Source organism: Talpa europaea (genome assembly GCF_964194135.1).
Source record: "Talpa europaea genome assembly, chromosome: 6".
NCBI classification, from domain to species: domain Eukaryota; kingdom Metazoa; phylum Chordata; class Mammalia; order Eulipotyphla; family Talpidae; genus Talpa; species Talpa europaea.
The window spans coordinates 90,041,920-90,069,245 of NC_140072.1; the positions used below are offsets into that span (position 1 = coordinate 90,041,920).

The 27,326-nt window shown below is 43.6% G+C and overlaps 1 protein-coding gene across 1 annotated transcript in view; it reads right to left on the reverse strand.

Annotated features, from left to right (window-relative positions):
* The window catches only part of B3GLCT (beta 3-glucosyltransferase), a gene marked incomplete at its 3' end in the record, with an annotated part of 100,920 nt that extends 74,614 nt beyond the window's left edge, over positions 1-26,306 (reverse strand). Inside the window, exons 1-3 of the mRNA XM_084234473.1 lie at positions 26,135-26,306; positions 10,577-10,626; positions 4,457-4,496 (exon numbers count right to left, since the gene is read on the reverse strand). Coding sequence (XP_084090599.1) covers positions 4,457-4,496; positions 10,577-10,626; positions 26,135-26,207 — 163 coding nt within the window. The 5' untranslated portion in view covers positions 26,208-26,306. The remainder of the gene's footprint in view (positions 1-4,456; positions 4,497-10,576; positions 10,627-26,134) is intronic.
* Positions 26,307-27,326: the final 1,020 nt, after the last annotated feature.

The following is a 27,326-nucleotide window of genomic DNA, read 5'->3' on the forward strand; positions in this document are numbered from 1 at the left end:
ATTAGAACCTCACCAGTTTGCAACACTTGATGGATTTGGGTAGTGAGCATGCATGGCTGTTCATAGCTCAGAAACAGAGCGCACACAGTGTGCGTCTCCTGAAAGGAAACCGCACCAACTGTGAAATATCTTGCCAAAATCACTGAACCAGAGTAAAGCCTCCAATTTTCAAGAAATACAGGGAACAAAGCAGCTTATTATATGTCACCACAGAGATGCAATCAATCAAATCCAGGTCATGAAAATTCTATAGGTGAACTACCTAGTTTCTTCAACACATAAACTGCAAGAAATAAAAGGGAGATTGAAGGGGAACTTATTGATTAAAAGATACATATCAACCAACAGGAACCAATTTGGATTGTGACTGAAATGAACCAACTCTAAGATAAACTTGAAGCAATTTGAGAAGTCTGAATCCCAACTATAAATATTAAGAAATTGTTAAACTGATGATGTGACAATGAACCATGGTTATGTTTATGAAGAGAAATCTTTACCTCTTTTGGATAAACACTGAAATGCATGTGGGTAAAACTGTTCAATATCTAGGATTTGCTCCAAAATAATCTGAGGCGGGAAAGAGGGAGTACTGAAGTTGACCATTGTTGAACAGTCAACAAGTGGCACATGTGGGTCCATAAAATTTATTATCCTGATTTTGTATGTTTGAAATGTTCTATAATTGAAAGTTGAAAAATCTCCTAACCCCAACCTCCCCCCAAAAGAAGAGATTGTTAGTAATGCTTTATTTCTTAAATTAGGTGGTAAATACTTGGATGCTTATTCTATTGCCCTTTGTAGCTTTTTGTATATTCAAAGCAACTCACAAGAAAATTTTTACAAGAGCAGATTCATCTGTCAAAAGGTTAATCCTGCACTCACCACAGTAACCAACTCCTGACACTCCTACCACATCAGCAAAGCTCCCACTGTTCTAACAAAGACAATAGTTCTTCCATGCAGAGAAGAGGCTATGCAAGAAGAAAAATGCAAATTCTCCCCCCCCCCTTTGGTATTCCTGAGTCATGTGCTGTAAGTTGTATTTGTTTCTTCTCTTTTTTTTTTTATAGAGGCATGTTTTTATTTATTTATTTATTTGTTTGTTTGTTTGTTTTGTTTATACATGCACTGGGTACAGTCAGAAGCGCGGGAGGGTGAGAGAATTCACCAGTGCCAGAGCGGGGAGCAGAGCAGGCAGAAGGACCGAAGTACACTGCTGAGGGGAGCAGCGGGCGGCAGGAGAGGTCTGCGCGCCATGTGGGATCCTCCTCCGGTGGCCGGGAAGCAGCCGGGGATCGAACCGGCGCCGCAGAGGCCGCGGGCAGCTTCGCAACCCAGCGCTCAACCGTTGCGCCACCGGGGAGGCCCTGTTTCTTCTCTTTTTAACATGGCTTCCTGCTACACGCGGTGTTTCAATCACACCTTCTGCATGCAATCACTCAGCAAACATCACTAAAGCCCCTATCAAATGCAAGGCTCTGAGACACAAAGATGAACTAGCACAGGCCAGCACCTGTGTCTGAGTCGACCTCAGAGGCCAATACAACCCAAAGCTGGAGCTGAGCATGGAAAACCAGGGAGCACAAAGGAGGGAGATACGTGCCAGGAGAATCTCTGGGAGGAAGTGTTTTTGGAGTTGCTTTTTAAAAGAGCAATTTTCTGCAGAGTCAAGCCAGAAGGTAACAGATCTCTGGCAGGGACAGAAATGGGGTTATCACAGTGTCCAGTCAGCCTTATCTCTGCAGCATCCTTGAGTGGATGAGCAGGGAGTTTGCAGGCATTTCTGAGAAAAGGACCAAGGGAACAGTCAGTGATAAAGTTAGAGAGGGAGGGTGGGCAGCCAGGTCTAATCAAGAATTTACATGCCATGCTCAAAGGCTAGCGTAGATTAACAGCTTTCAAACTAGGGAAGGGCTCGGGAGTCATTCAAAGTCCCAGAGCAGAGGGGCTAGTGGGGCCTTCACAGCAGAAGGGATGAGGTCCTAGGGACATCAAAAGAACGACCTCCCCAACAGAGAGCAGCAGAAGTTTACGACAGCAAGTAGAATTTAGGACCCTACCGTCAGGCAGGACTCAAGTAGATAGCACGGACAAGGGCATGTGGGAGTTTGCAGAGAAGAGGCTGAAGATGAAGGGCACACCAGTTTCTATCCCCTGATAACAGCCAATGACAGGAAATAATTTATGCCCCACTTAGTACCACCCCCATTTCAAAAAAGCAGCAGGTTGGTGGAGTTTGGTGCTACAAACAGCTCTCATGGTTATATTGCTGCACCAAGAAATATTTTCTGACATACATTTAATTCCTCACTAAATCATATTCTGGCTGAGTCACCATCCTGGGGCTCATTGTGGTAGCTGTCTCCTCTGTTTATGTCATCTAACCATTTGACCCTTGAGCTCTCATTTCCAGTCAGTGGAGCTAAATAAGAAAATTCCACTATGTTCTTCCTTATCACTTTGGTTGCCCTCCTCTAACTCACTGCAATTTGCCATCAGCAAGTCCTGTCACAACTCAAGACAGATCATCACTGTTTTTCTGCAAGAACGTGCAAGAAATGGGTCATACGTTAAGTGCCTAACAATAATGATGAGCATGACAGGGTAGGAAAGGAAGATAAAGAAATGAGTCTAGGAGACAGCAAGGACCGATGTAGTTCTGAAGCCAGGAGGAAGCAGCAGATAGCAAAGAGAGAACCAAAAAGAGAGCAGGAAAGGATTCCTGCAGGAGAAATGCTCCTTCTTTGAAGGTGAAAGAAATCAAAGGCTATTTCTTTGGTGACTGAGCACCTACCATTTGCAACCATGTACCCTACTATGCACTCATCTTTCCTGGGGAGAAACTACCTAGATAAGAGAATTTGATCATGCTAGTATTTTTCTGTGATGTTCTACTAAAAGCTGAATAACAAGTAGCCTTAACCCTTAAGGCTGAGGGATAAATATGCACACAAATGGATATACCATGATTTACTTGGTGAGAATAGCTGGCACAGAGCTGAAGGGGGAGAAAAAGGCTGGCCTGCCCTCGGAGCCTATCACCCAGCCCTGAGTACTGTGACACCAGGAGCTAAAGGCTGACCCTATTGGGGCAGCTGCTCAGTAACCACCTGGTCATAGAGACTCACAGTTGTGGCAAATAAGCCCCCTGGTTCTTTTTGAGATGAACTGATATCAAGCTAATCATCACGAAAGTTACCATTTGCCATTGCAAGGATATAGATTTACTTGTCCAAAGTAAATTTCTCCTTGGTATTTTCAAGCCCATGTTCTAGACTGAGGTCATTAGTTTATTAAATATTTACTGCAAGACACACCTACTCCCTTTAAATAAGCATGGGAATTCCTAAAGTCACCAGGGTTGGCAGCAGAGAGAAAAACTCCACAAGAATGTTTAAATGTAGAGAAGAAAAAGCAATGAACCAGTATGGCGCCTCAAGGCTGCTCTCAGAGTCTACAGACCCAATCCATGCCCTATGGCTAACTTCATGTTACAGACACCCCCACAGGCCCCAGCACAAACCCCTACTATCCAAGGAGGCACTCACCAATACTCCTCAGAATCCAGGTCTAAGGAGGGAAGAACTAAAAAGGAAAGTGTCCCTTCTCCCTTTAGTCTATGTCCACCTTCTAGGTCGCCATGGCCCACCTGCGCATGACTGACAAAGTTCACAACCTTCAGGGAGAGACTCACCCTTACCCAGAAATATGGCCTTCCTTTCCCATCAACACACTGGGGCATGCTGCCAGTGGAATACCAAAAAGTCACATCTTCGATACATATGAGGGGGAAAAAATATGTTTAAAAGTGAATGCAACAGTGCCTTTCCACTTGCTAGATCGGATGCTGCCTGACTCATGAATTATTTAATAAAGTCAATTACGTCTCTAAAAAATAAATAAATAAAAGTGAGTGCCAATAAGAATGTATATGGACGTGGCTGTAGTACAGTGTGTCTGCAAGGCAACAAGGAGCTGCTCCCACACCAGGGATCTCAGGAGGATTCTGACAAAGGATGCCCTGAAGGGCAAGTGGTGTCTAGGGGTGGGGGGGAGCGAGGGAATGGGGGAGGGAAGCTGGCTCCAGGCAAAAGAGGGTACAAGCAAAGGACATAGTTCGCCCTTTGTTTCCAATAAATGTGAGCACCTCCCAACCGAGACCATGTCTCATCCCTGTAGCCTGGATGTTGCCTACCTGGCCTGGCAATCTGCCCTTACTGGAAATTCAAGAAATAATGGCTGAGGCAATTAAATCCAACATATTAGCTGTTACTTCAACACATAATTTATGCCAATATGTTAACCTGAAAAGCATTCTCCCTGTGTCTTTATGAGGGTAAACACTGGGTTAGGCCAAAGGAAGAGCAGCTGAAAAAAATTCACCACACTGAAATACAATTTGCAAGAAATATACCTCAGTACATATTCTTAAGTTTTAAAAATAATTACTTACCTATGCCATTTTTCCTTGATACACCAGTTTTCTCCAAGTTCTGTATTTAAATAAAAGAAACAACGATAAGTCTCATCACATAACAAAGCTAGTAATACCCTGACACTTGGGTGGAGGGAGACATTGAAGAGGAAAGCTTAAAACTGCTTCCCTAAAGAAATAGAACAAAACACAAGAGGGATAATAGAGTAATGATGTTGCTCCGTGTCAGGACAGAGTCTCCTATGGAGACAACTGTCCCTTCCCTACATAATCTTGGGCAAGTCACTTAAATGAGCTGCGGCTCTTTCCTCCTGTGTAAATTGGAGCTACGACTTGCTGGTCTACAGAGTTCTTGGGAGGGTTAATTATTTTTTTTATTTTTTTAATTGCATTTTTTAATTGACATGACCTCTCCTCCCTGAGAAGGTGCACTGAGGCCTAATCAGGGCCCTCGAGGTGATCAGCCTGTGGTTCATGAGACTTCAGGAACACAGAAGGGGAGCTCAGAGTCACAGCACTCCAGACACAGACATCCAGACCTGGGCACAGAAATGCCTGCTCTTGTTCCCAGTAAATCAGGGGAAGGGCTCTCAAAAGATTTCTCTGACAAAGTGCGAAGTGTCAGCAGCTAAATCTGCCATTTTCATTGTCGTCTCTGGCAGACAAGGAAGGAATTTTCTCGCTAATTGCCCTTTTCCGCTTTCAACAACCATATGCTATAATTATGACAATTGGACGGTGGCAAATATCCTTCAATTTTCTTCACAGACTGCAGCAAGAAATGCAGTCTGAGCCTTTAACAAAATCAGAAACAGCTTAAAAGCCAAAACACAGCCACACTTAGACTGACAAAAGGACTGGGGCAACGGACAGGAAGGGAGAGCAAAGCGTAACAGAGCAGCTACCTCTGGCAGCATTTTTCTAAAATTTTCTTTGTCACAAGAAAATACCACTCAGCAGAGAACCACCTAATTATGTGTTGGTTTGTTATACTTCAAGATCAAGTGACAGTTCACTTAATTCTGATTAAAAAAGAACATCCTTTTGAGAAGAGCCCACTAAAAAGATGAGCAAGGTCAACCCCTACATGTGCTGAACCAAAGTCACGTTATCACCTTAAGTTAGCATGGGTGGACTCACCACATCACCCTTCTCTCAGCAACACTGTTGGCCAGGAGAACAACCTGCTCTAAGGAAGGAGCACTAGCCTGGGGGCAGTGGTACTGCTGGCTGCCACCGTTACCCTGCCACTATTCCTTGGCCAAGCTGTATTCTCCTTAGCAGGTCACAACTTTGTCCACCTGACAAGGATCACAGAAAATTGAAAATTTTATATCTAAAATATAGCACTGGAATGAATAAAGAAAATGCAGCATGCACCTACGACAGAATATTATTCAGCCTATGGCAAACGTGGGTGAATCTTGAGGATATTATACTAAGTGAAATAAGTAAAACATACCAAGTGAAATTTTATACTAAGTGAAACAAATACTGTATGATTCCTCTTATATGATGTTTCTAAAGTAGTCAGATTCACAGAGACAAAGTAAAAGAGTGATTGTCAGGGGCTTCTGGAAAGGAACACAGGAGTTGTTTAATGGGGACAGGAGTTTTGATTTTGTAAAATGTGAAAATCCTGGAGATTGCTTGCACAACAATATGGATATACTTAATGATACCTAGCTGCGCACTGACAAACGGCTGAAGTGAAATTTTTATGTTATGTGTATTTCACCAAATTAAAAGCAAAAATTAACAGGACTGAAGATGATCCAATTTAACAGATGAGATAATGGAGGCTCAAAAAAGGTGAAGTGTCCAGTAGTCACTCCAGTCATACGCTTCAGAACGAGGGTTAGAACTCTGGTCTTTCAACTCCTTTCCAATGTTCCTTTCAAAGTCCTATGATAAGTCCTGCCCAGTCTTTCTCCAAAGACGTTCTTCAGAAAACCTGCAGCAGTAGATGTGAACGTAATCTGAAAGTACACTACAAGTGATGCCTACTGCAAAAGTCACCTTCACCAACAAGTTGAAAAGCAAAAAATAACCTGACATAGTGTTTCCAGACTGAGTAAATTTTAAACAAGCTGGAATACCAACTGAATTTGCTACCAGATATCTTTAAAACCAAAGAAAAGCAACCAAAATTATGTATCTCTCTATTTGTTATTAAGCATTGTAGTTTCGACTGGCTGACACGACACAATCAGCCATTTCAAATGGCTTAATTTGTAAACTATAAAAATAAAATATCCAAGGAATGGCTGAATTGAGTGAATTGAAACAGAACCAAAATGGTCTTAAGTAATTTCCCTTTTGAGAAAGAAAATTATACTAAATGAATGAATTGATAGAACATTTAAAAATCTGTCTTCAGTTTCTTTTTTGAAAAGGCTTAGTTCTTCCGAAGAAGAAACACATGGTTTGTTTTATTATCTCTGCTGCTGCATGTTTCTTACACTGACTATCAATATCAATCAAAATGTGCTCACTGTCAAGGTTTTTATAAGTCAACTGAATTGCTATTCAGAGAGGAAAGGGATTTGTTCCTAATGCATCTACCCCACAGGCAGCTCCTACCCTACACAGGAAATAACAAATCCAAGTCCCCTTTTGGACAGGTTTTATTTTTTAAGCACAATAGATCTGAACACTTGCAATCCATACCTATAATGTTAGTTTATAAATTCCTTATTAAAATAATATAAACTATACTTGAAAGAATTTGTTAGGAAATCTTTTAAAAAGAGAAAGAAGTAAAATGGCATCTCCTACCTACTGACAACTACTACCACCTCCCAGATTCTGAATAAAATTAATTAATCACAATGTGTTCATTAATGCGCTTGGTTGTGAGCTGGTCCTGTGTTCTAATTCTGCCTCTACTACTTATCAGGCTTAGGCCTCAGTTTCTTATCTATGGAATAGGTATAGGAATTATAAAACCTATTTCACAGGGGTGTTGGAAAATTCATGTTGTATTTTTTCTGCGTTTTTCAAGTAAAATGCGTCAACAATTCCAACAGCCCAATACAAAGCTAATGAAGGACAGGCTTCCCCAAGACACGTCACTTTGACACATATATTATTTCAAACGGAGGTCGACTGAAGCCCTTTTGAGAAACTTACCATTCCCTTAACTACCTAGAAGAATGAAAATTGAGAATACTACCCAGAATTAGGGTTTTTATCAGAAATACCTTTTTATCAGAGAAACCTATGTATATGGCAGAGCAAACAGCATCTGGATGCCATGTGAGCCCCTCCCTCTCCTTGAAGCCCCCAGGCCTCGATCCCATTTCTTAGCTCAGGACATACAGCCTTGGTTTGCCCCATTGCACATCCTAGTATATCCTCTATATGTTTGTAATTAAATTTGTCCTTTTCTCCTACTAATCTGTCAATGTTAATTTGATTACTCAACCAGCCTGAGAAGAACCTAGAGAGGTAGAGGGAAATTTCTGCCCAAATTGTCTGTTCATAGCCTCATTCTCATCATCATTTATTTCGTAAGTCAACTACCACCATATAAAAAAATTTAACTGATAAAAACAGTAAGGTTTATAGTTTCTCTTTTTCTTCAAGAAACCATAGCCTTAGGAAAGGCTGCATAATTCATTTTTTGCAATCATAGTAAGTAAACATTTAAATAGGGCCGGCACTATTCTAAGTGATGGACACAGAGACGTCTTATTATTCAGTGTTACAGATGAGCCTCGTGAGGTTCAGTAACTCCCACAGCAGGTCACTGTTGGAGAAAGGATGTGAATCAGCAGTTGGGCGCCAGTGTCCAGCTCTGACTCAACATCATGTAGGACACAATGTCACAAATCTCCACAGGACCTAAGACTAAGCAACACTACAGGCTGAAGACAGGTATGTGCCTAGAGCAGGTAAGCTCCCATGAAAGCTGGGGAAGGTCAGAATCAGGGACGGTACTAGAACAGACACCCAGGAGAGGAGTCTGGGGCCAGACGTCAGCCATGAGTGGTAGGGCCAGGCTCAGGCAGCACTCAGAATCTGAAGTGAAGCCACCTGATGCCAACCTGAACACTGTGTGGGGAAGGACTGTAGCCCTGAGTAGGACTGGCCCACCTTCTAAAGACAGACCTCTAGGGACCCCTAACTAAAGCAGGGCGCAAGGACATGAGGACAGAAGGTGCTTCTCTGAGCAGCAAGGACTGGGCAGATTCTGATCAGCTCACCAAGGATGATAAATTAGTAAAAACCATAAATTAATGTGGTTATTGTTAAGAGCCTTAAATCTTATCTCTGGATTCATCCATAGACTATGGAGAACCTTGGACAAAAGGATTCTATCCTCTCCCTCAGGTATAGTGTACAGTAGACATTTTATCATTGCCTCTCCTCATGGAATTAGCTGCTTCTTGTGGTCTTGTGGCCTCAGTACAGATGGGCTTAAGGACATTTTTTAAGGGCTTTAAAACCTGTGCATGAAAAATGACACTAAGATATGGGATTTACCTTATCTCTGTATTTATGTATGTGTTTAAGACAAAAGATATATATAGTCCTCATTTGAAAAGATCAGTTAAAAATCTGTATTTGGAAATACATGTTACATTTTCTAAATTCATAACATAAAAATTGTAATTCCTTGTTAAAACCTTTTGGTAGCACTTTATAATTGTTTTAAATGAGCCTCATTATTGCTCTCCCCTATACCCCTCCACTCACAGTCATACACACACACTCTTAGACATTACTGCATGTTGTGTGTAACATAAAATTATAGTGTGAAAAATTAAAGGGTTCAGAAAATTTGAATTCTAACTTCACCTTTTAATAGTCACGTGAGCTTGGTCAAATCACTTAATTTCTCTGAGGGTAAATTTTCTCTGCTATACATGGAAATACCTGCTTTGCTTAGCAATAATAGCATTATTGAGAAGATCAAATTCAATGAAATGTCCAAAAATGCTTTATTAATCATAAAAGGTCTTAAAACTAAAAGGAAATATTAATATTTCCCCTATGTAGGAATCCCATAGTATAGTTAGAACAGATAATATTCTATTAATAAAACAAACATTCTATTAAGAAATACTACTATGTTAAATGTGAGGTACAAAATAAAGTCAACTGAGCCTTAATTAACATGACAAGAATAACTCTTCTTTTTAAAATAGTGTTTCTCTTTCTTGTATGCTAAACTGACCTAGTGCAAAGCCCAAACAGTCAAACTTAGATGAGGATCTTGAATGTAAACAACGAGGAGAAAGAAGCAACTGAGAAGAGTAAGTGCGAAGAATCCCCATAAGTCCCCAGGTCTTGGTTTCTGGTTCTCACCATGCAGGGAGTCTGGGAATCATCTTATGGGGTCTCTGACTGGTCCCCAGCATGCTCTCTCACACTGCGTCACCTTCAAGGTGAGGGGTATTGAGACTCTTGAAACCTCAGAGACAGCATATACCTTCTTTCACAGACTGGGAAAATTAAGCCCAAGATTAAGATGGGTAAAGACTAGAGAAAACCATCATATCTAAGCAGATTTTTTAAATGTCTAACTTCATATCAAAACATCTTTTCCTTAAAACAAAATTTAAAACCTAGTGCATCTGCTTTAACTATTAAAATTTTGCAAGCTAATTTTTGTAAATTCTGTAAAGTCTTAGATTGCTAATAGGGATTCAACATCTACACTGATCATTTCACTAATTCATTAAAGAAAATTTGAAAGTTTCACTTATGGCAGGAATATAGGGGAACCAAATAAGATATCAGTGTAAAAAAAATAAAAACAGTACAAAACACAACAAAGCAAAAACAGACAATTATAAATCAGAGACATAGTGGAGGGGAGAAGGGAGAGGGATCGGAGGGAGGGAGGGAGGGAGGGAGGGAGGGAGGGAGGGAGGGAGGAGCAGAGGGGACTGAGGTGATGGTGCATGGGTGCATTGGTGAGGGAAACTCTATGGGGACTACACCTGAAGGGGTGGGGAGAAGCAAATATTGTTTAAAAATGAACAATGATGTAAAAAAAAATTGAAAATTAATATAAAAAAGAAAAAGAAAAGAAAAAAAACATTAAAAAATTGATAACTACTGAAAGATGAAATCAGTTTCACTAAAAGAAAAAGGAATCACAGTAGATATGATCATAGAAATTAGTACCTTAGATTGCTTGACCTCTTTCTTTAGATCTTCAGAAACCAAAGCAAAAGCTAGAAAAAAGGAAACATTTTTACATTAAAATTAGCAATTAAGATTCATTCTCGAATTCAACAGTTCTGCTTAAAATGAGGGGGAAAAGGATACTTTAACAAGACAGATTTTGCTCATTTTTAAGCAGCTGCATTGCTGCAAACTGCAAACAGCACTGCTGACGGCCTTCATCTCCAGACCTAAAATTATTCATCAGTGCGAAGTCAACACACTTAGGCGACCAAGCTAGAAAAATACTACCTCAAAGAGTACATCTGCGTACATCGTTTGTATCTTCAGAAATAAAGCACAGAAAAACATGTGTACAACTTCTTAGAAAGTGCTTTCTTAAGCACAAGAGAATTCCTGAGAATCCAGAGGAAAGTCGTACACATTCCCACTCTGACAGTGCTTGCCGGAGTCTGGCTGGTAACAGCTAAATTTGGAGCAAGCTTTGTCTCGAGAGTTGCAGGGTTAGCAGTGTGGTGCAGACACTGCTATGGACAGGTAAGAAGAGGTACCAGAACCTACTACAGCAATGGGACCAGGAGAGTGCAGGGAGTCAAAACCATTTCCCATGCAGGATGATTTAATGTTCTGAGTCAGAGTTCGTAAATACATAAATAGCTCCCTAGAGATACAGCTAAGTTCTACATTTTAAAAAGTAGCGTAACAGTAACACTGAAAAATAGACAAAATGATAAATTAAACAGCCAGGAAGGTTAACTAGACAAAAAAATAATACCTTTAATTTTACAGTATGTTTTTCCTGAGGAGCTAAGAGGAGAGTATCTCATAGTTTACTTTCTTTAATTAGCATTTCCCAGGAGTGAATGGGCAATGCCAGACAGCAGAAAAGTATTCAAAGGGTTAGGCAGTTCCATGGACCAACAGCGTAAGGTGCATCAGTGGTAGGAATCCCTGGGTAAGAGGAGACCCTTCCCAGAGGCAGGAGACAACCTCACCCACTGGGCACCTCTGGTGCCACCCCACCCCCAGACAGCCTCAGCCTCAGAGTCTCTCTCCATTAACATTTGCTCAAAGGAAAAAACTCTAAAGCACACACACCCGAAGAAGCAAATGACTAACATAGTTTAATCATTTCCATTTCCAGGATGACATTTCAAAAGGCTGGGTGAAATTGAAATGTAAGTCAGATGAACCTCTATGCATGGAATTTAGATAACAGCAGTCATATGAGGCCTCCTGAGACCACACTTACCATAAGAAATAGTAAATCTCCCACTCCTTTCTATCCATACCTCTCTCACTCTGCATTATTCTTCTCCAGAGCACTTGCCATCACTGACAGACTATGTATTGATTTATTGCTTGTTTTATGGATTAGGTAAGCTCTATGAGGGCAGGAAATGAGTTTTTATATACTGTTTGCCCTGGAACCTACCATCTAGATAACACACAGAAGAAACTCATTAAATATTCACCAAGTGAATGAACCTAAGAACGAATGAACGTGTTCATGATGCCTGTGAGGTAAACCATCATTTAAGGGTTGTCTACTCCTTAGAGCAGGCAGAGCAACCCTGGGCTGAAGTTTAGTGAATTCCCCTATCCCCCTATTTTACTTAGAAATCAGATCTACTTTCTCACTTTTTATACACAAACACAAATCATTCATTAAGTTCTAAGAAAAAAAAAGGAGAGCTTTAACCTCCAAACAGCATTTAAATTGTACTTAATTTTTTGGTTTCATTTTATTTCACCCTCAGTTAGTAGCAGGCTTGAACTCTTCAAAAAGACATCTGAAATGAAATTATTCATAAACATACAAAGGTTGTAACACATTAACATCACCCAGCACCACAGAACACAGTGACAATCTGCAGAATATAAAACCTGTGGTCAATCAAATAGATAAATGTGATGCAAAAATTCATCTTCCTGACCCCATCAATTCCTAATACCAAAGGTGGAGAGCCAAGGCTCTCTAATCAAGAAAAAATAATATTCTCAATTAAACATGTTCAATGACTCAACATGTAGTATCAACCAGTGTTCAGCCTTACCTTACTTTTTTGCAAGGTCAAATGGCTATGAAAAAGAACAGTAGGGCCTCCCTGGTGGTGCAGGGGTTAAAGTCTCAGTGCTATCAAGCTATTACCAGCCACTGTGACAGGAGTTTGATCCCAGGCCATGGAGCTAACCCACATGGTGCAGCAGACCTCTCCTGTCTTGCCTGCTGATCCCCTCAGCAGTGTATTTCAGTGGATCTGCCTGTTCTGCTCTCCACTCTGTCTCTGGTAAATCCTCTCACCCCTTACCTCTCTGGCCTACACCACAGTTCTTGTATGCATAAAAAAATAAAATTATTTAAAAAAAAAAAAGAGCACATCACAGAGCCCCCTGGCCCTTCAGAATGTCCATTCAATACAGAAGAAAACATGTCTTTATTAGCTACTAGCTCAGATATTAATCCATCACATTTTTTCATGAATAAGCAGCTAATATTATTTGACAATGTTATTGTTTAAAGTAGTGAATTCATAGAGGAGAGATTCCCATAAATCAAGTAAATTCCAAAAATTCAACTTATCCTAATCAAGATACCCTAGCATCTTCATTCAGAAAATAAGTTTCTGAGGAAAGGTAAACTAGAGTTTAGTTCTCTCCAAGAATGCATAGATCAAGAGTCAAAATATCCCTTCAAAAAAGTCATTCTCCCCTTCATTCTGCTGTGAAATTAAAACTTTCTTTTTTTCTATGACAAAGATAAATTATACAATACTTAAAGAAATAACAAAAGAAATGCTATCAGAGTTACTACCCATCATAAAAGGAAGCATATGACAATATAATTCCCACCAGGTGAATATAAAAAAAAAAAAATACAGGTTGGTTTTATCTTTACATTTCCAAAATCTAAATAAAACAAATCATCAAAGGACTAAATGTGTTTGAAAGCACAGAAAATGCTATGCTACTGATAAATCCAATCTTAAAAGAATGAATTGTTTGCAGAATTCCTATCAACAACATTCTGGTTTTTATAGTTAGTGGAAATGAAGAGGAAATGATGCAAATAGAGAAGAAAAGTGAGAAAAATTAGCAAATGAGATAAGAAATTACCTTTCACTTTCAACAATCCTAACAAATGCGCACAGCAGGAGATTAATGCCCCCTGAGGGAGGGAAGGAGAGAAGAAAATATGAACTCCCCCAAACCAGAGGGAGTAACCTCTTGGGGTTCAGTGTTTGCTGTTTAGGTTTCATTCTAATTTCCAGATCCAATAGGGAAAAAATATTCTAGAAAGCTTGGCCTTAATGTACAGCTGGAGAAAAATTCCAAGGTAAATCATGCTCTTATATGCCAAACTGCTGTTTAAAAGTAATTTTCCCTTTTCTATTTTCAACATGAATTCTGGTGAATTGCTACAGGGAACTATATTTAAAGTGCAAATCAGGGCAGGCAATAGAAATAAGACCTATTTCATGATAACTCTAAATAATTCAAGCCAAATAGTGTGTTAGCACACCGTTACTGGGAGATAAATCAAGATCTTACAACTAACCTGGGAATGAGATTTATAGGTTAACCTAAGCCCTAGAGTACAAGAAAAACTAGAGAGCAATTAATTGCAATGCACTTAAGCAACACTAATCAACTATCCTTTCTCGAAATTCCTGTGCGGGATTGACAGACCCCAAGCCCATGCAGAAAAAATTATCGTACCTCCTAAGTCCTAACCAGTATTTTGTTCCTGTTCCTCAGCATGTGCTCCCAAACTTTTCCAGTAAAGCTACCAAAGAAGCCAAATTTATTACAAAAAAAACAAAAACAAAAACAAAAACTAAGATGCTCAATAAACCCACCTTGGGGCATTGCCAGGATTAGTAAGGCAATGCATAAAGCTTCAGAGCAGAGCTCAGCATCCAGCAGAAGTTCAGAGGATAGATGCAATGACAACTCTGCTGGTGGTGAAAATAATTACCATCCATTTGGGCAGCCTGGGTGGACCTGTGTGCACAAGCCAGGAGAGGGGAATAAAACCACCTGCCCCAAAGCTCACAGCACACACCCTGGGAGCTGGTGCCCCCCACAAGGTCAGAGTTTTATACTGACACCTCACAGGAAGAAGCTTTTGGGGCTTCACTTTCTTTCCTGTGACCTACTTACAAAAAATGTCTCACCCCGCACAGCTCCGGCCCCAGTGGTTCCCACTCCTTGGAGCTTTTCAGGATTAATTCCAGGTCCTCGGGAGGGGGCTTTAAGCTCCAGGATGCACAGACCACAGCCAATTTCTTGGTTCCAATTACCTATTTTGAAGAAACCTGGGTCTAGCAACTGGGAGGGGAAGAAGGGAGGTTGGGGAGAGGTGCCTTTCTGTGCTCCTTCTCAGGCCCTCAGACAAATCCACTTTCCCTGATGTTATGGACCAGCTAAACAGCAGCTCCATCCACCACAGGGCCCCACAACACAACCCCAGGAGTGAGGGCCTGTCACCACACACTGCACAACAGAAACGGTCCAAGCAGTGGCCAAGGCGCAATGGCTTGGCCTCCCTACAGTTCCTAGAACAGGGGCTGGCACAAGATAAGTGTGCTGGCTGTTAGCAACTAGCATCATTATCATTATTAATTTATATTCTCATTTGTTGGGCAGAAAATCTAAGAGTGGCTGTGTGTAGATTATGTGTCACACACAACACAAAGAGCCAGGTTAGATGGAGGAGCAGCTCCCTGAGGAGCTCCTGACTAACACCAGATACAAGCCATCAGTCAGCCAGTGCACAGCTGCTCGGGGCAGTAAAGAGAGTGCAGTTAGTGCAGGCGCTTATTGTCTCTAAGGTTTCTGGACACTATGACTTTAAGTAAACCCCCTTTTAAGGAAAGGATCTTGTCAATGAACATTGTTTTCTTCAACAATGTTTTGTCCGTTAGCCTTACAACAAATGCAACTAATCACCATTGTTATCGGAGGAGCTACTAACATTCTGAGGTATGAGAGTAGACTGTGTCTTACCTGGCTCTGGAAACTCCTGGCCTTGTAGTGGGAGAGGGCACCTCACCCAGACAGGGGAGCAGAGGGAGGGGCAGGCTGACAGGGAGGGGAGTGCTTGGAACAAGCTCAAGTCAGGATTGAGGAGGTAAATTCCAGGCAGCAGGGACTTAGAGTACAAAGACAAGGAGGCCCAGAAATAGACTCGTGCCGCAGTTCTGCATACAAAGCCCACATAGGAGGAGCAGGGTGCCTGCAAAAAGGAGAGTGACTGGGGCTAAAGCTGAGGCTGGTAATGCCAGGGGCGGTATTTTGAAAGGGGTTAGTTGTGGGAAGCCCGGTTTTATTCTGAGTGCCTGAAAAGATTTGGTGGGCTTTGAAGAAGAGGAGTGCCATGTTGCAATGTGTGTCTTAAGCAGGTTAGCTGTATCGTGGGGTGATCTGTGGGAGGACAAAAGGGATATAACATACCAGCTGGAAGGCTGAAGGCACCGGACAATGAGAGATGAGGCAGTCCCTGGGCACAGTGGGAAATGAGCAAGAAGTGTCAGGGCATTTACACAGCAGAACCCACCAGCAGCATGGATGAAGGAGGGATAGACCATGGAGTTGATGAGCGAAAGAGATGAGTGAGGTGATTCTGTATCAATTCCAGGCTTCGGGTGGTGTAGACTAGGGTCCATTCATCAGCTAGAGAAAAAGGAGAGTGAACAGATGTAGCGGCAGGAAGGGATGGAGTAGGATCTCTATGAACCGAGCAGACAGGTAAAGGAGAGTCCGAGAGCCCTCGGTGGCTTTTTCAGGCTTTTGTTGCGTTTACCAGGTACATGGCAGGCAGGGATGCTGGGGGGCCTAGCCCCCCGTGAATCTTCACTCCTTCTGGGGTCTCCAGCGTGCTCTCGTAGTCTCGTTCTCTCTCCTCTGCTTCTTTCATTCTCTGCTCTCTTCTCTTCCTGTGATGCCGCCCTTATAAGCCCAGACTCTCAGCCCAGGTGTGCTCACCTATCCATGCCCACACCCTGTTCCAGGTGCCCACCATCAGGCATGCATTCAGGACCGCAGGGATCCATCATCTATCCTGATGGCGGGAGGACAGAAAAGCCTGACAATCATTTACCCTACAGCAGATGAGTGGGAAACTCAATCCAGTGTTACAAGACATTCAACGGGAAACATCCAATAGCAGCAGGACCCTGAGCGTGGCAGTCAGCACAGAGGGAGTGAGGAAGGCACCAACCCAGTGTCTCCACAGGACAATGGAACTAAATTGGCTGACTGAAACAGTGTGGGGTGTTAACAATGGGACACAGGAACCCCAATATTACAGGGACAAAACTCAAAGGAGACAAAAAGGAATGACTAGGCAGCGAGAGAGAAAAGCAAAGGAAGAAGCAGTTCTTTAAGCAGATTTTAATGTGTGCTCTCCACAGAGCTTCGGGCACAGCGGAGGATGCTGCAGTACCTGGGCTGTGGGCCTGCTTGGCTCCGAGGCGCTGCACAGCTACGGACAGAGTCTACTCTCACACCACATCGGTTCAAATCCAGGCTCTCCCACTTAGAAGTGAAGCAACCTGGGCCAGCAACTCAGCCCTACTGAGCCTTGGCTCCCTTCCCTAAAGGGGAACTAGAGAATGAAAGCCAGCCAGTGCAAGCACAGTGCAGCATTGCACCAGGCTTTCCCCGCACCCCCCCCACACACACACAGAAAGAGGCATAGTTTTGCCCAGGTGTCAGATGCCAGCACAATTCTGCTAGCCTGGCAAGTGAAGAGCTGGGCAATATTCAGGGCAAGGAACCCTGTGCCCCCATTCCATGGGCTCTACAACCTTTACAAAGTGATTCAGCCACTTGAGAGAAGTAACAAGGGAAGGAGTGTGGCCCTCCCCCTCCCCAATATGGCAGTGAGCAGATCTGACAGTCCTCTTCTGAGTCTACTACTCACCCAAACTTCATCTTGCTCCCCTGATACACATCTCCTGATGTATCACAATAGTCAATGGGAAAATGGTGTGTAGAACGCAAATTTTTCTTCACTTGGCAACAAAGTCTGCCAGGACCAATATGTTCTATGTGCCAGACCGTAATATATATACAGGAAGGACAATAAATGGGGGAAATAGGAAATAACTGTATATTTTAGGAAGAAAGAGATCATTTGCTTTGACTCATCTCACTTAAATGATATGAAAACCCATATGTCACTCGGGATATGAAAATAAAATTCCAACTCAAATAGGTTTTCAGGAGAGAGTCAAAAAACCACTCTCATAAGCATGTTTCATAGGCTGAGTCAGAGGTTGGGGTCAGAAGAATCCCTGCTTACACAACCCCCCAGAACATACCAGAGCACAGGAGAGCCGCTATTCCAGAACAACACAAGGAAATCTGTATTTCCCACCACTTTGAATTGCAATCCCACTACCAGACAGCGAGCTGTCAGGCTCGGTTTATAAAGCACAATTTATGCTTAACTTTTGGGCATCTATTTTCACAATACAAGAAGTGGGTTTTAAAAGCACTCCCATCAGTATCACCAAAGTCATGGTAGCTACAGGCTGAATTGGTCTAACCCCTTCAAGAACTTACTTGTTTATTGTCCAAAAACCTTTGATCTAGGGCCTCCCCTGGTGGCACAGGGGTTGAGCACTGGGCTGCGAAGGTGCCCACAGCCTCTGCAGCTCCGGTTCGATCATGGCTGCCAGGCAAAGGTCTCACATGGTGCGCAGACCTCTCCTGCCGCCCGCTGCTCCCCTCAGCAGTGTACTTCGTCAGTCTGCCTGTTCTGCTTCCCGCTCTGTCTCTGGTGAATTCTCTCACCTCCCATGCTTCTGACTGTACCCAGTGCTTGTATAAATAAATAAATAAATCTTTAAAAAAAAAATACCTTTGCTCTAACAACCACTGCTCTAGTTTTTTAAACTTGTGTGCCACACAACACAGTCTTTCCAGTGGAATTTGAAAATCTACCAAATGATGCTGAAACCAGAGAAAGAAATCTTAGTTTAAACTCAGTTCTGAGGTTTCTGGTTCCTTTCCCCAATAGATAAAAACCTGACTGCTGGATAGTAGACCTCTGCTCCCTCCAAAACACCTCCTCATTTCATTGTAAAGGTAAAGCAACCATCTTTACATTCTACAGATGAGCATGAACACCGTCCAGTTTATAGCTGCTACATCTATGGTGGCCCAGCCAGGGTTCAAGCACTGCTTACATGTGTAACTCACCTCAGGTCTTTAAAAATGAAGATTCACAGGCCTCATCACAGAGCATTTAAATCAGGAAAATCTGGAGCTGGAACCCAGGAATATGTATTTTAATCAAGGGGACTCAGACACGGTGTTGGTTCTTGTGTGTGCTAAAGACTAACATAAATTGATGATCAGCTAGACAGGCAGTGGCGGGACTTCACGGGGCTATTTTTGCAGCAAGCGTTGGCCATTTACATTCCTTTACTTCATTCATCTCCTACTTGAAGAACAAGCTCCCATGTATCCACCCTCAAGAATCTGGAGAAAATAAATTCAACATAATGTATAAAGAGCCTTGAGCTTCTTATGGGGACCAAGGATGTAAACTGAAACATATCATCTTCTCAGATCATAAAATATTCCTTTAGGAGTGAAAATAAGTCATATCCCTAGGAGAAAATGGGATTGCTATACTTGAAATACATTCAAATCTTACTTGATACTTTTACTCATTTATTTTTGTCTAAACCTGCAGTTTTATATCACGCAGATAAAGACTTTTTTCTTTCCAACCTCTACCAAATCTTTGGTCTGCATGCATTTTTTAAGTAAAATCTTAAATGGATTTATTTTGTCAATCAAAGTTCTTTCAGGGAGAAAAAAGACACAAATTGCCCCCAAATCTCTCTCCAGTGGACCTCTCTTCTGAGCTCCAAACCCAGATTTAACTGCCTACCTGACAAAAGTATCTGAGCATCTCACATGCATCCCAAACTCAACTTATACAAACTGAACTAGTATTTCACCTCCCCAAAATATGGAAAGTAAATTTTATTTTATTTACTTTTTAAAGATTTATTTATTTATGCATACAAGAAGTGGGGTACAGTACAGAGGTGTTCGGGGGGTAGTGAGAGGATTCACCAGAGACAGAACACGGAACAGAACATGCAGACTGAAATATACTGCTGAAGGGAGCAGCAGGCAAGACAGGAGAGGTCTGCTGGGCCATGTGGGAACTCCCTGGCTGGCTGGGGATTGAACCCATGCAGCACAGGCTGCGGATAGATTCACAGCACTGTACTTACCCCTTGAGCCACCACGGAGGCCTTGGAAAGTAATTTTTTTTTTTAAGATTCATTTATTTATACAAAAGCTGGGGTACAGGTCAGATGTGCAGGAGGGTAAGAGAATTCACCAGAGAGAGCGGGGAGCAGAACAGGCAGACAGACCGAAATACACTGCTGAGGAGAGCAGCAGCGAGACAGGAGAGGTCTGCCACACCATGTGGGCTTCTCCCTGGCCGGCTGGGTATCGAACCCATGCTGCGGAGGCTGTGGACAGCTTCACAGCGCTGCTCTCAACCCACTGCGCCACCAGGGCAGCCCGAAAGTAAATTTTAGAAAAATGTCTGGGGTACTTACTGCGAAGAACAGCATATTTTAAAGTGGTTTAAATGATGAATTTTATGGTTGTTATATTTACCTACATTTACAAATAAAATTTTAATCTGGTTCCCTTCCATTAGTGCCTATATCAGCACACAGCATCACTATCAACCCACAGCTAAAGATGGAAACGATGACTCATCTTTGACCTCACCCTTTTCTCTCAGCCCACGATTCAATCAATCACATTGTCTTAGAGTTTCTTAATCATTTCTCACATAGTGGATTCCTCAGTGGTCCCCGACATCCACACTGGTCCCTTCCAATCCCTGTACCACAGAGTGAGCATCTTAAAACAGATGTCAAATCATGTCACTCTCCTAGGATAGCCCTTCAACACCTTCCCAATGCTCTAAGGACTGTCCAAACTCCTCACCCTTTTCTGCAAGGCTCTGTGTAAACATGGCCCCTAAAGATCTTCCCGGCATCCCTCTTCCCTCCCCACAACATCGCCTTTCTTTCCCATCAGTCTCTGCAGTCCTGTCCTTTCTCCACTAGGTTTCTCCTGCAGCACCAAGTTCTTTCCCTTTGCCTCTTCCTCCCTTCACTTAACTGATGCCTGTTTCCCCTGTCGGATCTGAGCTCTAGTGTTCCTGCCTCTAGGAAGTTTTCAGCCCCTGCACCTGTCACTCCTGACATGTTAGAAAATTCTTTGAAGAGGTGGAATATCCTGTGCACCCCTGGTTCTAGATCCAGTAACACTCTCTGCCAAACCATGCCCTGTGACAATCTAAACATCTCTAGACTTCAACAAATGGTGGAGGGCAAAGGGAGGGTGAAGCTCACCCCCTGTTCAGAAACAGTGCCCCAGAGCAGGCTAAAGTCAGCTACCTTTCTGCAACACATTCTCAGAGCACCCTGCACAGCACTGAGCACAGAGCTGCAGCTCAAGTCCAGTGCAATTTGCATTTAATTCACCAGCCCCTGGAGATGGCAAGATCTACCAGGGTCAAGACAGACCAGATCCCCAAGGCAATATTGCCAATACACAGAGTAGGTACTCAAGAATTTTTTTTGAATTAATGAAAGAAACTTTAAATACAGTTTTCCTTTTAATATTATTTAAAATTGTTAACATTTTCTAGTAGTTCAAATTAGCACCTACACTGAGCTGGGTTTCTTGGGACGGCACAGAGAATACTGCTTTGAAATACAGAATTAAAGGAGACGCTCAATCAATAATAAGTCTGATGAACTCCTGACACTGCAACTTTTCCTTTACATCGGGAAAGATAGATTAACACTCCGTGTATTGTTCTTAAGGAAGAATCTGCACTGCCAAAGATGGGTTACACATAAGGCTACAAGGAGGCAAAACACAACATTTGCAAATTCCCCATAAATAATTCTTTATACCTAGAAATTGCTCTATGTTTCCAGTGAAAAGCTAAGAACCCATGCATTGGTGCTCTAAATGAGGGCAGTAGTTAAGGGGTGCTCAGTACCAGGCCAATGTTTGTCTTAGAGGACTTTAAATAAGGTCAGGTCACATCCTACCCACTCTCACCCCCTCTGAAGCAGATGTTCCCCCACACCTGAAATTCCCCCCAGAAAGCTTGACTATTGGCTAAATCCATTACCTGGATGACAAAGAATCCATCCAGAGGGTTAAAACCTGTGTCACATGCAGTTTGCAGCAACATGGAGCTGGAAGGGATCATGCTCAGCGAAATAAGTCAGAAAGAAAAAGAAAAATACCGGATGGTCTCACTCATAGCAGGAATTTAGAAAACCTAAATAAGGGACCAGGAAAAATAATTAATACAAAGTAAAAATCAAAATCAACAAGCAACTGTAAACCAGAGACACACTATGGGGGGGGAGGGGCGCGGGGAGAGGACCGATTAGGGTCAAAATAAGGGGGGGTGCAATTGTATGGGGAATATAACCAAAATGAAAATGCATACATTGTACAAAAACGAAAAATGATGTAAGAATTATATAAAATATTAAAAAATAAATAAATAAAACCTGTGTCAATTAATATGTGAGTACTGCTTAAAAACTAAAGGGTTTAATAATTAAAAAAAAGAAAAAAGGCACAAAACAACCCGGAGTCAGGTCAGTGAAAGGTATCTGAGTAAGACCTGCTCAGAATGGAAAATCATTCCTAATTTTGGCAGGTGCAAAGAAAAGCAATTTTGACTCAGAGTGGAGACAGGGATCAGAAAGATAAAAGTTAATACCCATTATCTTACCACAAATTCAAATAAGCCTCTTCATAGATCAATCAATTAGGATTAGGTTTGGCTGCATATAACAGAAAACCCAAACAACTGAGGCTCAAAGAAGAAAGAGGCTTATTATTTTTAATCTCATGTAACACAGGAGCTGAAACAGAGGACTCGGGGTTAGCACAGGCCTCCACATTCACGTGACACCCAGGTGGCGCTATCCTTTCTGCTCTACCACCCTGAGACAGGAGTAGCTCCGGGTCTGGGAAATCCCTGCTACCAGTGTTTTTGACCTACTGTTTCTACCAATAACCTTTTCTGCAATATATGTATCTTTGAGCCATCTTTACAGCTTAATCCCATTGCGATTAGAAGAAGGAAGGTACAGGACCCCCTACCCAAAACAGTGAGATCTGAATTATGAAGCATGCGTAGAGTAAACCATAGTAGCCAAAGACTCAACACTAAATCCCTGCCTTTTGGTGGGATTTGGTCTCCATTTTCTGTTTTTCTGTTTTTGGTTTTTTTTTTTTTAAGATTTAGTTATTTATTTATACAAGCACTTGGTATAGTCGGAAGCGCAGGAGGGTGAGAGAATTCACCAGAGCCAGAGCGGGGAATAGAACAGGCAGACCAAGGAAATGCACTGCTGAGGGGAGCAGCAGGCGCGGCAGGAGAGGTCTGTCGTGCCATATGGGACCCTCGACGGCCAGCCGGGATCGAACCGGCACTGCAGAGGCTGCGGACAGCTTCACAGTGCAGCGCTCAACCACCTGCGCCACCAGGGGAGGCCCCCCTCATTGCATTCTTGAGCAAGATTCTCAAGGAGGCACTGGATGGAGAACCTCATTCAGGGTCTGCATCCTAACCAGGATGGTCACATTTAATAAACTTTACTAGGAGATCCACAAAAATCTCTATATAGTTCCCTGGCTACCTCTACTTGCAAATACCTCTGAGAAACGTCTTCCTGCTAGAGCAGCCTCACAGCCTTCATTTATCCACTCTTCTTATCATCTGTATTACTAGTCAGCTCAGACTGCCATAACAGAAACCATATACCAGGGAGCATAAGCAACAGAAATTCACTTCTCATACTTCTGGGGGCTGGAATTCTGAGATCAAGGTATTAGCAAGGTAGGTTTCTGTTGAGGCCTCTGACTTTGGCTGGCAAAGGGACATCTCCCTATGTCTTCACATAGCCTTTTCTCTGATTGCATGCATTCCTTAAAGATCACCAGTCTTATTGGATTAGGATTCCACTCTTATGACCTCATTAAATCTTAATTACCTCCTAAGGCCCCTCTTCAAATATAGTCACATTAAGCAGTGAGGCTTCAGTATGTGAACTTAAGGGTAGACAATTCAGTCTACAACACTCTAGGTGATGCAAGAGTTTTGTCTGTTCAGTAAAAGAAGGGAATATATGGTATGGTGGAGGGAAACAGCATTCTCTGCTACATCATAATCAGTATATTAAAACTGGAAGAGACAGCAAAGTTCTACCACTTTATCTAGTCTATGCCTCCCATTTTATACACAAAAACTGAAGCTCAAAGCCACGAAAAGCCACACAGTGAGTGACCTGAGACTTGAATAAATTTTGATTCTAGAACTGGTGCCAGAATTTAAAATTGAAATTACAGTGAATTGTGTACATATAATCGTATGGGTTTTAAATAAATTTTCTGTATTGACTTTTTTCCTAAAAACATAAATGAATATGCTATAGTTTGTGGGAAACCTGACTACATGCAGTCAGGCCAGTCTTACAAGAGAATATGTATTTTTAAACTATCGGAATTGTTCACATGTCTCAGAGTGCCTATCATAATTTTCTCTTTCAGCACGATTCCAAGAACCTTCATTCCAAAATATATAAAGAGTGGGCACCACATCCTTTTTGCTCCCCCCCTCCCCACAAGACAGCAAATGAGAGCTCAATAAAACACACTCATGGTTTAGCTCAGTACTCCAAGAATACAGCTTCCTCTCTGTACCAACCCATGAAAGTCAGTTCACAAAGCCAAATGTCTCACAGGGACCTTTTAATAGGTTTTATGTCTTATTTATTGTGCTTATCTGACAACTTCACAATCTAATAGATCTCTCTAAAGACGTAATGACATTTTAGTTCATTCTGAACGTCCTTTAAGGTATTATCAAGTATGGACAGTGCAGCTATTCCCTTAAGTGCAATAAAAAATAGATACACGTGTGTATTTCAGCCCTTACACTGAATATATTATATACAAATATTACATCCCTTGTACAGCATTATAAAGTGCAATGGTATAAATAGAATGCCAATTTCAGCTACCACCCACCCTATTTGGTTACTAGCAAAACTTCCAGGCAGCAAGCCAACTGATGCAGCCAGGAATTACCTAGTCAATTTCCCTTCCCTGCAGCCTCCCCAGCTCCCAGGACTGCCCCCCAGCAATGCCCTCTTTCTTCTACTAAAGCAGATAACCGCCAAGTCCAGACGCTTCTCACCAGCAATTACAGCCTTCTCTGTCCAAGATCCCCGAACATTTTAAATCACATTGTTGCTTACTTAATCATGCGTGTGAACAATTAATTACCAATTAATCTCACTCGATTTTTCCACAGTGAGCACCTTTCGAAATATCAGGGGCACAGAAATAAGGTCCGTATAAAGGGAATTTAAATTTTTAAAACAGGGGGGAGGCGTAAAGGCTCCAGTAGACTACTAAGACAGCAATGTGAAAATGTCGCTGTCTTTTCCTAAATTGCACCATTCTGCCATTTCAAAAAATCTGAAATCATGGGCTCTTAAACTGGAAATAAAAAATCTGAATTAGAAGATAATAACCCAAAGAACAGTGAAAAGGTAATAATTGCTCGCCGAGGCTTTCAAACTTGAACAAATCCTATCATGAAAGTCGATCATACTCAAAAAAAAAAAAAAAACTTTTAGCACATCACTGTATGAGAAAGGGAAGAAATTGCTCTTGCGAGAGGAAATAAAGGGAAAAGGGGAAGTATTATGGCAGTAGATCCAACAACCACCGTTCACAGAAGTGCTCTCTGATTTTCCTCCATAAAGACCCAAGATCTGGAAAAAGGTCCTCCCCACCGCCGGCTCCCCAGGCCACGACCGCGCACCCCGAAAAGCCCCAGCGGGCACCCCCGTCCGATTCCGCAGAAGGGGCTCGTGCCAACTTGGGTCACGCCTAGCCCGCAAGACCCGGCGGGGAGCCCCACAGGGGCGGGCGGTCGGGGGGGGGCGCCGGGGCCGGGCCGCGGGGCGGGCGGCCGGGGAGTGCGCCCGGGGCAGGCTCGGCTCCCGCGGGCGCGCGGGGCGGCAGGACGCGGGCGGAAGGCAGGGGGGCGGGACCGCGGCCGCGCTTCCCTCCTCTCAAAGTTTCTCGCAGTTGCACATCGGCGCGGCGCTTCCTGTGGGGGTGGGCGCCTCAGCCTCGCCGCGCCGCCGCCGCCCCGGCCGAAGCGGGCGGGAAGGTGCCGGCCGGCCTGGGGCGGCGGCGCGCGCGCGGGACCCGGCGAGTCCCACGGAGCCCGGCGCCGCGAGCCAGAGGTCCCGGGGAGCCGGGCCCGTCGGGGGCGCCGCGAGAGGGCGCTGTCGCCGGCGCGGCGGGCGCGGGACAGCGGGGCGCGGGCGCCCGCGGGGCAGGGCTGAGCCGCCCGGCGCCTCCCTTTGCGCGCGAACTCGGGACGCGGGCGGCAGCGCCCGGGAAGCCAGCGCCTCTCCCGTGCGCGCCGGGCCGCCCGCTACTTACCCAGGGAGCAGGTGAGCAGCGGCAGCAGTGCTGAGAGCGCCAGGCGGCGGCGGCGGGGGCCGGGCGCCCGCATCCCGGCGGCGGGGACTGCCTGGGCGCGGGGACCGGGACGCGCGGGGAGCGGATCTGCGCCGCTGTCGCCGGTGCCGCCGCGGCTGACCCTTCTCCGCGGCTCCCCTCCTCCCTCTTCGGGCTCCGCCGCGCCGCCTTCGGTCGCGCCCTCTGGCGGCCAACAGCGGGAGCGGCCCTGTGCGCGCTTGCAGCCTGGCTCGCGGCTGCAGCCGGGGTTCCGCGGGCTGGGGAGCTTGGAGGTGGCCGCTCCTCCTGCAGGACTGCGCCCCTCTTGCGGGCGTCTGACCTCTGCTCCCTCGGGCCACGAGTCTCCACTGCCCCTTTTCCTTCCGCTCCTTTACCTCGGCCTCATCCTCCACCTTCATGCTTTCCCACCTTTTGGGTCACCTCTTATTTCCTACGTCCCCGCCCCAGTAATAGGTCAGTACTTACCCCCAAGGTGAAAGCAAGGGTGGGGTGGGGGAGAGCAGACAAAGGGAGGGGAAATCACTTTTCTCTTGTTAATGTACCATCTGCTACCCCCCCCCCAGTCAATAATTCAACTCTTAATATTGTTGGCAGCAGTAGTCCACTTTGATGAAGGTGTTTTTAATCAACTAATTTACTTAATTTCCCCTTTGTTAATGGGATTTGGCCAATAGCTTAGGCCTGGAATTTGGCTTCTAATAGACGTTTGTGAAAATGTAATTTTGTATAAATGTGGTTTTAAGTGTTCACCGTAATGGAAGAGGGTGCAGTTTTATTTTAAAAGTCTGATAAAAATTGATTAAATTGGATACAGAGAAGAGGAGTGACTTGCAGAAACTTCATGTGGAGAGTCCCTCTTGTGCCACCGAAATGTCCAGAGGAGTCCTCCCCTACCAAGAAAGGTGGTGTCCCTGGCAGGGGACTGGCCTCCTAGTGACATGTGGACTGAGGTGGAAAGCAATTCTAAATGAATTGCTTAAGAACCTCCCCCCACTTTAACGGTTCTGCATTGTACCTTCCCCAGTCCTTCATTAATTTCTGGTAAGCACAGAGTGGAGGGGGCCAAGTGCTCATTATTTACCGGAGTTCAGAGCAGGGCCTCCTAAAGGTCCGGACGTGCTTCCACCTGCATTTTGTCGTGTTTTGTGTGCAT